This window comes from Vigna umbellata, chromosome 1 (assembly GCF_029865625.1).
Source record: "Vigna umbellata cultivar VRB3 chromosome 1, Vumbellata_1.0, whole genome shotgun sequence".
Lineage (NCBI taxonomy): Eukaryota > Viridiplantae > Streptophyta > Magnoliopsida > Fabales > Fabaceae > Vigna > Vigna umbellata.
The window spans coordinates 43,086,120-43,099,025 of NC_142165.1; the positions used below are offsets into that span (position 1 = coordinate 43,086,120).

The window sequence follows — 12,906 nt, forward strand, 5'->3', positions numbered from 1 at the left end:
GAATAAGGTTAAAGATCTAAAGAAAATGTAAATAAAATGTTTTAGTAAAAAGTTTTAGAGATACAATCATTTTTTATAAAATAAAATCCAGTTAATAAAATTTATATTTATAATATAAGGATTTTAAATAATAAAATAATGACATTTTAAAAGTCGCCACTATTTTTTACTATTCTCTTCGTCCTTAATATAATCACAATTAGTTAGTTAATAATTGAAATCAATTAAATGTAGTAATGTAGCTTAGGTTGAGTTTAAAATTTTAAAAGCCTTTGTTAGTAGTTAATACGGTTTTGATGGCTGTCCATCTAACAACAAACTAAAGATATCTCATGGTTTACTTAAACTAAGTTATGAGATGATAAATTAATTTATTGGTCTAAAAATGTTTTGTTTTATATAAGTTTGATTACATATAAATAAACTTTCTGTTTTTGAGATAGAAATATGTTATTATATAATTGTAATTTTATGCTTTGAAGTAATTAAAATCTTATTACAAATTTTAATGTTTCTATTTACATTTTAAGATTTGTATATGTTTTCTTTTTATTTGAATAATTTTTTTCATTTAAATTAGTTAATCTAATGTGTTTTAATCAAATATAAATTTTTATTTATTTTCTTAAATTATTATTTTTATTTATTAATTTAGATTACTGTTTCAATAAATTTCTTTTTTATGATTTTTATTATGTAAGTTTTCATATCTTTAGTTACTTTAATTTGCAATGTTGACTTTATTTTTTAATTTGAACTTCATAAAAAAATTAACATGTAATTCAATAAATATTAAATATAACATAATAATTAATTTTTTTTATAAAACTAAGAGTACATAATAATACAAAATAATAAAAAAGTATATTAAAATATAAAGAAATAGTAATAAAACAAAAGTAAATAACTTACAAACTATAAATTAGTTAAAATAATTCGTAACATAAATTTTAAAATAATCTACTTCGAGTACTTTATTATATATTTTTGTGTTGGTTAAAGTAATTTATAAACTGGGTAAATAAATTAGTAATTAGTTTGTTGATTTCACTAAACACATTTTAAAAATATTTTAAAATTTAACAATAGAATAAATCCAACTCTCAATACTAGAGGGTATTTATACCACTTTGAGTTGAAAACAAAGATGCTTATATTTATGGTCTATTATAAATTTCCATGTTCACTTCTGAAAAAGCATATGAAAAATAAATATTGAATATTTAATGTAATCTTAAACAAATACGTCTATTTTTCCTTAGTTTTCCTTTCTTTATAGATATACATGTGGGGTTTTTTTAAATAGGTCCAAAACAATTAAGTAAATAAATAGATTTTCTTCTATAAACAAAGTTCTATTATGATAGCTTAAAAAAGGTTTAATTGCTTCCTTTGTCCCCAGTTTGATTGAATTGTGTCAAATTCATCCTCATTTTTTAAAAAGTTTCATTGTCATCCTCACGTGGTGTAAAAGTTTCATTGTCGTCCTCACGTGGTGTAAAAGTGTCAATTGAATCCAAACATAGAAAAAATTTGTGTCAAAGTAGTCATTTTTCCTATATATCTATGTCTTCCTTTCATACAATCAAGTACAGATATTCATTTTACCTTATCCAATTTAAGGCTTTTCATAGCTCCAGAGAAGTGACATATGAAAGGAAGACACAGAGATATAGGAAAAATGACTACTTTGACACAAATTTTTTCTATGTTTGGATTCAATTGACACTTTTATACCACGTGAGGACGACAATGAAACTTTTTTAAAAATGAGGATGAATTTGACACAATTCAACCAAACTGGGGACAAAGGAAGCAATTAAACCCTTAAAAAAAGATGAAATTTATTATTTACTTTTAAAGGTGGCTAAATAAGTAGATTCTCAGTAAACAAAGTTCTATGGTCATAGCTTAAACAATGAAATGTATTATGATCCACTTTTAAAAGTAAGAAAATGAGTTATTGTGATTTGATTTTGGCCAATACTACAACACACGCGCAAGAAATAAACAACTAAAAATTATTTACGGATTTTTCTATATGTGTAAGTATTTAATAGATATCTTGAATATTTTTTTTTTATATTTTACATTTTAATTTTAAATAAAATAATTTAAAAATAAATTTTTAAAATATCAAATTAGTTTAAAAATAATAATTTTAAAATATAATTCAAATAAAATTAAACTTTAAAATATTAATATAAATAAATTAAATTTTTCAAAAAAAATAATTTCTTGTATAAAAAAAATATATATTTTTTTAAAATTCAATATCATGTATTTAAATAAAAAAATAGGACAACGCAAATTTATTCATCAATTGAGCTATAGCTATGGAGCTTATGTGACTCAAACAATTGTTTCAGGAACTAAAATTTAGGAAAGTAATGATAATTAGGTTGTTATACATATTGCTTAAAACTTAATATTTCGTAGAAGGACGAAACATACTAGAGTTATTTTACACTTTATCAAACAAAACATCACAGAAAAAAATATACGAGCTTTACTAATTCTCATGATAAACTAGTACATATAGAAGTTCTGAGGGTAACAGAGTATTATGGATATGTGAGAATCTTAAAAATATAGTAAATGATTAATTATATTGATTTTATTTTTGCATTGAGTTAATATATGAATATTTATAATTACTTTTTTCTTAATGAAATACTTCTATTATGGTCTAAACAAACGTCATCTCAATTTCTCTCTTGTTAACATAGATAAGAACGGTGAACATTGGAATATATGCACTATGACTTCTTCAAAGCATCAAATGATTTCTATGCATATATTTTTGACGAAAAAGGCAATCAATATTACATATAGCAAGGCTGAAAATCCTGCGTATTTGATTATATTGATATAGTACTTAAAAAGACGACACATTGTTAGTCGTTTATATAGAGCAGGTGCAGCATTTACGGTCCGCCATATCTTCTTTTAAATAAGAAGTGTCTCTTGGCTGGATCTTTTGGCTTGCTCTTGATCTGTCCTTGGCCTTTGTTACGCCCAGTACTGCACGGCGAATAAAGTTAACATATCAAGGTTCTTAAGATCTTAAAAAGACTTCCTAGAGCTCCAGATAAATTTACACACAGCAGCATACTATATTGTTTCAGGCAAACAAAGGGTAACCTACCTGTATTCCATATAAACCATCCCTTTTGCGCCTGACATTGCACTCATGGATCCATGAGAACGGCGAGCATTGTGAAGAGCTATTTCATCTGAATCTTCTTCCAGTTGTTCTAATCCAACTGCATCATCACCAGCACTCAAAACCTGATAATAGATGCAGATTAGTTATTTTCCAATTAACAACTTAATTCTAAGTAAAAAGGGAACATAAAAAACCTTTCCAAGAAGCGCCAATTGATCCTCAATATGATAATAGCTCAAACTAGGTCCTTCATCAGCAGGAGGCAAGCTTGTAATTACCTGTCAAGTATCATCGGATAAGCATACATAGATTGAAATATTGACGATGAAGTTATGGAGGCTGACAAATTACAAATTGTCAAGATTGGCATCGGGACAGATGTGGCAATAAGTTCACTAAATGATTCAGTTCAAGGCAATTATGAGAGATTTGGAAAGAGAAGATAGGGAGATGACAATGTATTTAGACTGAGATCGAGTCTAAATATGAGTCAGTTTTTTCTACATTATGTGTTTCTAGAGTACTTCGTGTGCACAAAAACCAAGGTAATATAGGAAGGACAACATACACCACACGAAAGCTTAGAATCATCCACAAGTGCTTTAATGCTTGACAACTGCTTTATAGTAAATTTTAAGGACACGAGATTTTTGTAGCGAAAGAACATCACAGCAAAGGAGCAACCGGTTGAAATTGTATTAATAAAAAAGAACAAAAACATTATCACAAGGAGATTCGGCTCGTTCTAACTTTTTCCAATACAGCAAACCACCCATCCCATCGAACACAAAATTTAAATACAGAAGAACAAACGGTGTCTCAAGGAAAAATAACTATAAATGCAGCATGGAGTTAACCTAAAATACCTTAAAACTGTAACCCTGATCAATTAAAAATTGTTGCCTCTTAGTTGAGTAATACATCTCCTGCAAACACAAGCACACCAAAGCACATTACACCATAAATATCCAGTATAATAGTTCAAGTCTTACTTTTCAATGAATGCAGGACTCGATGAATGAATAATGACTTGGCATAGGAAATATGAATACCTGGGTATCAGTTGAGACAAGGGAATAAAAAAAGGCATTATACTCCTCCTTACCCCCAGCCATCCTATCCTGGAGCTTTCCCTGGCATTTAATTCATTATTTTGAATGTCAGACGACCCCGTAAGCACAAGCACTACTGACAGACACTAAAAAATCATGCAGTAGAGAATTTGCAATTTCCACAACCACTCAGTCATCATTTGAACTTTAAAGTTCAATATGTAGGGCTGGTAAACAGACATCAATGAGATATCATACTTAAAGACGCAGCTCAGAAACAATAATACATGTTGAAACATTTGGAAACTGACCTTTGCCCTAAGAATACGACCAAGACGCTGGGCTTCTTGTCTCCTTGAACCAGCATGTGAAGAGATCTGAATTATCACATTTGCTTCAGGAATATCGATTGAGTTATCACCCACCTGAGAACATAAGAAAGCATGCGAGGATTAGAATACCAACTATCCCATTCTTTAAGACGTTAATAGGGAATATCACACGATTTTAATAATATCAACAGGAACTAGGGGAAGCAGCATAGCAGACAGCAATATAACGTACTAGCTCTGCGTATTGCAAAATGCTATGTAACCCAACAAAATGGATACACCCATTCAAACGTTTATATTCGTGGATCAAGATGCCAAACCAATATATTATTTGACATATTGAATAATAGTAAAACAAATAAGCCACAAAATAAAAGTAAGGAACACGTACCTTCGAAAGAAATATGGTATTTACATCTTTGCTAGTTTTGAATGCTTGTAAAATTTTTGTCCTCTCTACATGGCTATACACAAGGCATATCAAATATAAGGTTCAAAAACAGCCGAACCCTAATTACAGCTTCCAATAAATAAATGTATGTCCTTCGCACCTTGTAGCACCATAGATCATTGGCTTGCGGAGCTTCATGGCATACTCGGTGAGAGCAAACAGATTATCAGCAAAGACTATAATTTTATCACCACGTGCCCTTTCATGGTAATTTATGAGAAACTCACACGCTCGGAACTTATTAGGATTCATCACATAAAGTGCCTGTAGATGTAAAGATCATCAATCAAGATAGTGAATTCAAGCAAGTAAACTAAGAATAAATTGAGTAAAATTTGTCATGAAAATATCTTTCACCTCAAATAATAAAAATTCAAAACCACTTTCATAGAACATGCACTCTAGTGAAGAAATAATCCAAATTTTCTGCATAACCTTTATTACATAATCACCCATAAATTTAATATTGCAAAGATCTACAGTGTTTCAAGTGGACTTGCCTGCCTCTTCTTGGAGTTCTCTTTCTTCAAATACTCGGCAAAAAACTCTTTTGTCATTGGACACCATACTTCAGCACACTGTACATTTGCAATGAATCCACCTTTTACTAGATCTAACCAATTTGCCTCATACAGCTTGGGACCAATCAGGAAGTTCAGATCTGTAATCCTTTCGTCCTCTCTGACAAGTGTAGCTGCAATTTCAACAGTCATGACCTCTCTTTTAGTAGAAAAAGTTATGTTCATGATCAAAGCAATCACAAAACAATGCAAAACAGCATACCTGTGAGCCCAAGTTTACAGTGAGATTTAGTGATACTAATGACTTTTCGAAACATATGGGCAGGAACCACATGCACCTGTTAATCATGTCAAGATATAATGCATAAGGGACAATCCCCATCAGGCAAGGAGTATATAACCTTGAAGTTGCGTAACTACCTCATCCATGAGCAGCAATCCCCATTCTCTGTTTCGTATTTCTTCAATGATCTTTTCAGATTCTTCAGACCGTTTACCACCAAAAGCAACCATATTATATGTTGTCACGACAACTCCAGCATTACCACGGAATCTCTCTTTGCTATCAGATGTGAATCGGCATATGTTTTCTTCTCGGATAGTTGACCAAAGTTTAAATTGAAAAGCCCATTGATCTACGGAAACAGCATTTGTTGCCAAACAAAGACAGCTCTTTTTTATACGGCAAGCTGCAGAAACACCAACTAGGGACTTTCCAGCTCCACAAGGTAGAACTATTATACCAGACCTTGCTCTGCCTGGAGTAGTAGACGATAAATTGCACTCAGAAATAATTTATGTTTCAATGTACAATTACTCATACCATACATTAATGTTCTGAAGTCACTAAGAAAGGTTGACACTTAACTATGCAAGAGATAAGTTACTCTAATTCTTATCTTTAACATGATCTTTTAAATGTAATTTATGCTACTAGCACATCAAGTACCCTAGTCATTAAAAGAGAAAAAACAGTAGCCATCCCGTTTCTAATGGCTTCCAAGTGAAAAAGAATCATTGACCAAATGTTGCACTCTTCTAAAACATGATCTGAAGTCCACATATTTTCTTCGACTAAAACTTCAACTTTCCTTAACACCACACTGGTTTTAAAATGAAGTTGAAAATTATAGTCTAGAAAATATGAAAACCTAGAATGGTATTTTTAGATGTCCATACAAATAATCCAAGTAAATTTGACTAAATTAAAAATAATAGCTGATGGCCATTCTTAAATTTAGCATGGGAAAAGTGAACAGTTCGTGACATGTGTCCTTGCAAATGTTGTCAAGATCTTACCATTTCCAAACATTTTACTGAGACTCTTCTCTTGATAAGGCCGTGGTTGTGCTTGAGGCTTTAGTTCCATGTCAAGGTCTGGGTTCACCTGCAACAATGAAAGAGTTATATCCCATGCGTCACACACAGAGTTTAAACTCCATGACGAAAATTTTAAAAGATTTTAACACGTCAGTAAATATATTCATTATAATCCACAATGGTTTTTAGCCAAACTGCTACCACAGGTATATAAAGCATTACTCACCGTATCGTTTCTGAAGTCATACTCCTCCAACATGGGATAATTTAATGCATTTGGCAAGCAACGTTGCTTTACATTTTCAACCTGTATATAAATCAGAGAAAATTTTAATAGAACAGTTTGATACAAAACAAATCCAGTTACACTATTTTTCTGACTTATAATAGCAATCTAGTCTTATTCCTGGAAGTAGCTGTCATATCTTTCCACAAATTTAAATTTTCTTAGAGGCTTCTTGTAGTGAAACTAATGGAATGTTTTGGCACTGCTGTTAAAGTATTGGACACTTCTACAATACAAACCATGCACTACTAACTGCAATAAGAATTAACAGTTATCACTGGCAACAAAAAGCACTCCAAACAGTGCCAGAGCTAAATCTAAAGTAAGAATGTAGCACTAAAAAGTACATATATCTAGTTCTAATTGTAATATATGTATTTATTCATTTTATATTTTCTTAAACATCCATTTTATTTCTCTGAAATGTGTACGACCTCAGCTGGCATCAATCTTCCAAAAATAACAAATCATTGATACAATTGAGGTCTGCCTCGGGAATATAATGTAAAATCTAAATAGCATGGATATGTAAAAAACACACATTTTGTTTAATTTTTGAAACACATGACACAGATGTGATACAGGATGAACAAGGAAATATGAAAATTTTCAAAAATCACAGAACATAGCGTAGCTATAATACATGAAAAATTAATCTAAACTAAACATAAAATAAAATTCACAATCTCAAGAGATTGATTCGTTAAACATATAAAAATGCTTAAGTTTATCTAAATGTTATGGTATTCCAATTCGTATCGACACAGAAGTTTAAAAATAAAAGTAAAAACTATAAAATGCAGCTAGACAAAGTTTCGTTGCAGTGTCTGAAATAAAAATATAATTGACATCAGTCCAACAAAAAAGGTACTATTAAGAGGTTTTGTACTTCTGAACATAAAAAGAAAAAACAAACAGATCCAGAGCAACAGTGTTGAGAAAAATCCTGCAATCTTGTCCAAAAGCTCACAGCTATACTACCTGAGAAGGATCAATTTCAAATGAATGTGTTTCTTTCTCTTCTGCAGCCGCTGCCACTTCTGCTTCGTTTAGCAATTCATCATGAGTACCTTCAATTTCACCTGCTGCTTTGCTTATTGTAAATCCATCTCCATTTACATTCTGGTAAAAAAAAAGAAATTTGGGAAAGGTTAGCAATTGGAATGGACAAAGCAAGAACACACTAATATTGGTAATGTCAGAAAAAGAAATTCACAGACAAAATTATAATTTTCACAAAAATCTACAAAAAGAAGAAAAGACGTAGGAGCAACCAATTCAATGTGACACGACAGCATTTTAGTAGAATGTCTGAAGTATGCACTACCAGTATCAAAATTAGAACCAGACAGTAAAAAGAAGGTCAATCCAATTGTGCCTCACTAATACACGGAAATATTGAATGTAGTAACAGGCAGGGTAAAATCAGCCAAGAATATGGGAATATATAAGGATCATGCACCGGGAACACACATATTTATGTACCCATCACCAAGGTTAATGTAAGGAACAATCCAATTATATTTATCAGGATATTAAACAACAAGGTCAACCAAAGCCACCCCAAACAAGCTCTAGCCCCCACACACAAAGAAAAAAAGAATGTACCACAAACCTCTGAAATAATCCTTGCTCGAGATATAGTGTCATCCTTGAGCAATGTCTTCAATACCTGCCAAATATGGTACGATGGACCACATGAGATCTTACCACTTACAAAAGGAACTCAAGAATATGGCAGAAAAAAATGAAAGCATCATGCTTATACCTCTGGAAATGGAGATTCAATAAAGTAGCGATTCTTCTTGAGCACAAGTTTCACCTTGCCATAATTTGCAGTAGAATCATGTATAAATTTAATCATCTCTTTGGGAAGTTTGGTCTTGGATAACTTGTTCAAAACACTTATAACTGTTTCAGTTTCCAGACCAACAGAAACAGCCGCATACAGCGAATGTGGAGTAAGATTGTACTCGTGCATAGACTCCGGCCTATTATCGATCAAAAACCCACATATCAAACACGTAAGTATTGCTGTTCCGTCAACTGAATATGACATTAAACTTGAATTTCTCCTTCTCGTACTAACAATTTTTACCTGCAAACAGGCTCAGCGATGGCGATGAGAAAATCATAAGCTTGCTTGTACAAAGGCGAAAAAGTCTCGAGGAATATGCGGCCATTGCCGCAAGCCCACAGAGGGCGATTGGTGTGATCCTGTTTCAGCTCTAATTTGCTAAAATCCTTGGTTTTCCCTTCTGTTTCAGACGCAGACCTCGATTTAATATCACATAACAATCCCAAAAAAACGCTCAGGCACTAACCCTACGGATAAGTAACTCTTTTAAACATAAATTAACGTTACCGTCGTCGTCGTATGCATCATCGCCGCCATATACATCGTCATCTTCAACAAATCCTTTTCGAGGATCATCCTGCTGCAAAGAGCGTTAGGAACGCGAAATTTAACACAAACAGAAAAAAAAAATCGAAGATGAACTAACGAATTTAGAAGAGCCCTTGAACTTTTTGAACGGAGGTTTTCCTCCTTTTTCACCTGTGAATTTCAAACTAGAAGAGATTATTATTATTACATATATTTGATCTCATATGGATTATAAAATTTGTATGAATGGTGAAGTACCGTATCCCATTATTCCGATGGATTGTGTTAGGGTATGAAATTATTGTTTGGTTGTTCTTTGTTAAAAGGTTTTCTTTCTGTGAAACACTGCAATGATCGAGAACGAGAATGAAAGAGAACCGAATCTGCTTGTTTCACATCAATTGCTTCGTTACCGCTAATAAAAACAGCGATGGAGAAGACGGTGCAGGTCTCGTGCTCCCCAACAGTTTTGGGCCGGCCCAAAACTTCAGTTAGTTACTTGTCTCACTTCTAAACAGTTCTGTGTAACCAACCAATTTCACTCGTTCGAATAGTTTGATTCACTTTATATACTACTAGCTTAAACATAGACTATATATAGACTATAGCCTGTTCAAATCTTTTAAATATTTATAAATTATTTAAATTTTAAAAATAGTAATTAAAAAATTAAATTTGGAAAAATAAAATGTATACATAATTATAAATATAACTATAGATAAAACAAATTTTAGTTATTAAAATAAAAAATATTATAAATAATGTTATGTAAATAATTTTTTATTATGATTAATTATTTAAATTTAAAAAATTAGTTAATAAAATGAAAAAAAACTTTTATTGAGTAATTATTTCAATTTTAAAAAATTATTATTAAAATGATAAAACTGAAAAAAGTTTTTTATTATGAATAATTATTTAAATTTAAAAAATAGTAATTAAAAGGGTAAAATTGAAAAAACAAAAAAGAAAAAAAAAGTGTATCTTCTATATATAATTATAGATAATATAGTATTTCTATAAATATGTTTATTCACCATTTAAAAATTTAAAAATTAAAATTTACTCAATTTAAAAAAAAATACAAATATAATTGAAGTAAGTAGTTATCGTGGACAATAACTTATATTCTCATGGGAATATATCATATCCTCGTCCTCTTTTTGAGATTAAAAAAAGGACTAAAATGTAATTCTCAACTTATTGCATTTTAGATAATTTATATATGATTTAGAGTAAGAATATTACAAATTTTGCTTACCAGGCCATAATTTTCATGGATGTTCCTTCTATATTTTCTATTTTTTGTTAGTACATATTGAGCTTGGATATACTTGCAATGCATTTTTTTTTTCAAAAAGAAAAGGCTTAATTCATTGAAAAAACCAATCTTGAAAAGAAAGCTCAAATCTTAAAAGACACTAAAAAGATGCGAGAAAAGAGAAGAAAAAAAAGTGGAAGAAAATCAAATAACGCCACGAGGATTCAAAATGACGTGGTTGCAAGAGGATTGCTTTCCATCATGAAGAAAGGTGTGCTCATAACTCAAAAGAGCATACATCTGACTCACCATAATTTCTAGCAATAACCATATGATATGTCAGATCATAACATTCAAAATATATATATGCTCGTGGGTTGGGTTCTTCCCAAATCTTCTTATTTTACGTTTTAATTATAATTTGGACAAAAAAATCTTTTGACCATTGTCCTTAGCAAGTGTTTCTTTTTCTTATTTAAATTTAAGATTCTATTGACTTTAACAATTTCAAGATATTTTAAATTTTCCTATTCAAATTTAACACTCGTATGAATAAGTTATTAAAAATAATATCAAGCATAGATTAAAAAATAAATAATTAGTAATTTAATTTTTATATTTAAGCGTAAATCTAGATAGAAGTTTGGTCTAGGCAACTCTGATCAAAAGTCGACCTAGGAGAGACCCTGACTGAAGGTGAACAACATCAACCGAAAGTTAATCAAGGCTACTATTATTGAAGTTCGGCTACATCGAACATTGTTGAAGTTCATGTCAGTCTTAGCCGAAGATTGACTCCATCGGCTCCAACTAAAGGTTGATCCTAATCTTTCCTATACAAAGGTTAATTGTAATTAGGATTGGACAAAGGTTAAACCTGAGTCGGTCCATTGAAAGTTGACCTGAGTCTATCCTAAATAAAAGTCACTCGAGTCTATCCCAAATAAAGGTTACTCGAGTCTACTCCAAACAAGGTTGGTCCAAGATGGTCCTAAACGAAGTTCAAGTCGAGTTCGTCTTAATAAAAAGTTAGCACGAGTCGACTCCGAATGGAGGTCAACCTGAGACGACCTCGAATAAGAAGAGCCAAGTAATCTCGATTGAAGGTCGACTCGAGTCATCAACGAACACAAATCAAGCCTAGTCGACCTTAGATGAATGTCAAGTCAAGTCAATTCCAATTAAAAGTGGGTTTGAGTCACGCCCAACCTAAAGTTGAGTTGACTTCAAGCTATAACATGTCCAAAGTCAAATCGAGTCAACGCAACTCTAGGTTGAGCCAAGTTAACTTAAACCCAAGTGAAATTAAGTTTCAAGTCAAGTCAAACACTCCTAACCCAGATTAACTTAAGTCAATTTTAAATTAACACAAATCAACTTAAATCCAAAACGAGACAAACATATATCTAATGGACATAATTGTTAAATATATTAGATATTTTAAAAAACTTGATTTAAATAATAAAGTATACTCAGTATACATTTAATTAAATTTAAATTAAATTGAAAAAAAAATCAAATATATATTATCTAATTAAAATGAATATATATTTTTGATCCAACCTATTTTATTGGATTTAAATTAAATCTAAACAGAAGCCAACTCATATTAAGCGTTCTTACATCACTTATATCACAGTTGAGAATGTAATATTCCAATATCAAAATTATGGATGATAATTTTTTATTCTTAGACTAATTATGTGTTCGTATTGAATGATTTATTTACGGTTAAAAGACAAATATAAGAGTGACCATTATGTTCGATAATTGCAACAACTTGGAGGTGAGTAAGAGCAATGAGGCAGTGACTCTCTTAACTGGTCTCTCCTTGCATGAAATAAAAGAATGGCATCTGGAATAGGTTCCCACTGCAACCAGATTCCCTACAACCAGAACCAATTTTTCTAATTTCTCTTCCAGAATTAGCTCCTCCTAAAACCAGAACCGGTTTCCAGTTCTTTGGGTGACTAGTGGCAAGTGGATTTTCGGCTTAGTCGCCGTCGTAACAGTAGCCGTCGTCACCGGTGACAATGGGTGAGGTGCAGCACAGTCCGGTGGTAGGTCCAAGGCTGGCGCCAACTTACTCAGTGGTGAATGCCATTTTAGAGAAGAAGTAGGATGGGTC

At 31.4% G+C, this 12,906-nt stretch overlaps 1 protein-coding gene across 2 annotated transcripts; it reads right to left on the bottom strand.

Moving 5' to 3' along the window:
- Positions 1-2,766: 2,766 nt before the first annotated feature.
- On the bottom strand, positions 2,767-9,936 carry LOC124839905 (general transcription and DNA repair factor IIH helicase/translocase subunit XPB1-like). Of its 2 annotated transcripts, none has more exons than XM_088103224.1 (20): positions 9,776-9,936; positions 9,636-9,688; positions 9,497-9,566; positions 9,230-9,389; positions 8,900-9,122; positions 8,747-8,803; positions 8,113-8,253; positions 7,072-7,152; positions 6,825-6,912; positions 5,946-6,283; positions 5,788-5,863; positions 5,505-5,698; positions 5,105-5,268; positions 4,945-5,017; positions 4,533-4,646; positions 4,222-4,302; positions 4,036-4,095; positions 3,364-3,447; positions 3,149-3,291; positions 2,767-3,024 (listed from the first exon to the last, which is right to left on the bottom strand). In XM_088103224.1, the coding sequence occupies exons 1-20, from the start codon at positions 9,783-9,785 to the stop codon at positions 2,928-2,930; spliced, it is 2,307 nt and encodes a 768-aa protein (XP_087959350.1). In that variant the 5' UTR covers positions 9,786-9,936; the 3' UTR covers positions 2,767-2,927. The 2 variants fall into 2 exon arrangements, with proteins under 2 accessions (XP_087959350.1, XP_047171795.1); XM_047315839.2 differs by having other exon boundaries at positions 9,497-9,569.
- Between the last annotated feature and the right edge of the window lie 2,970 nt (positions 9,937-12,906).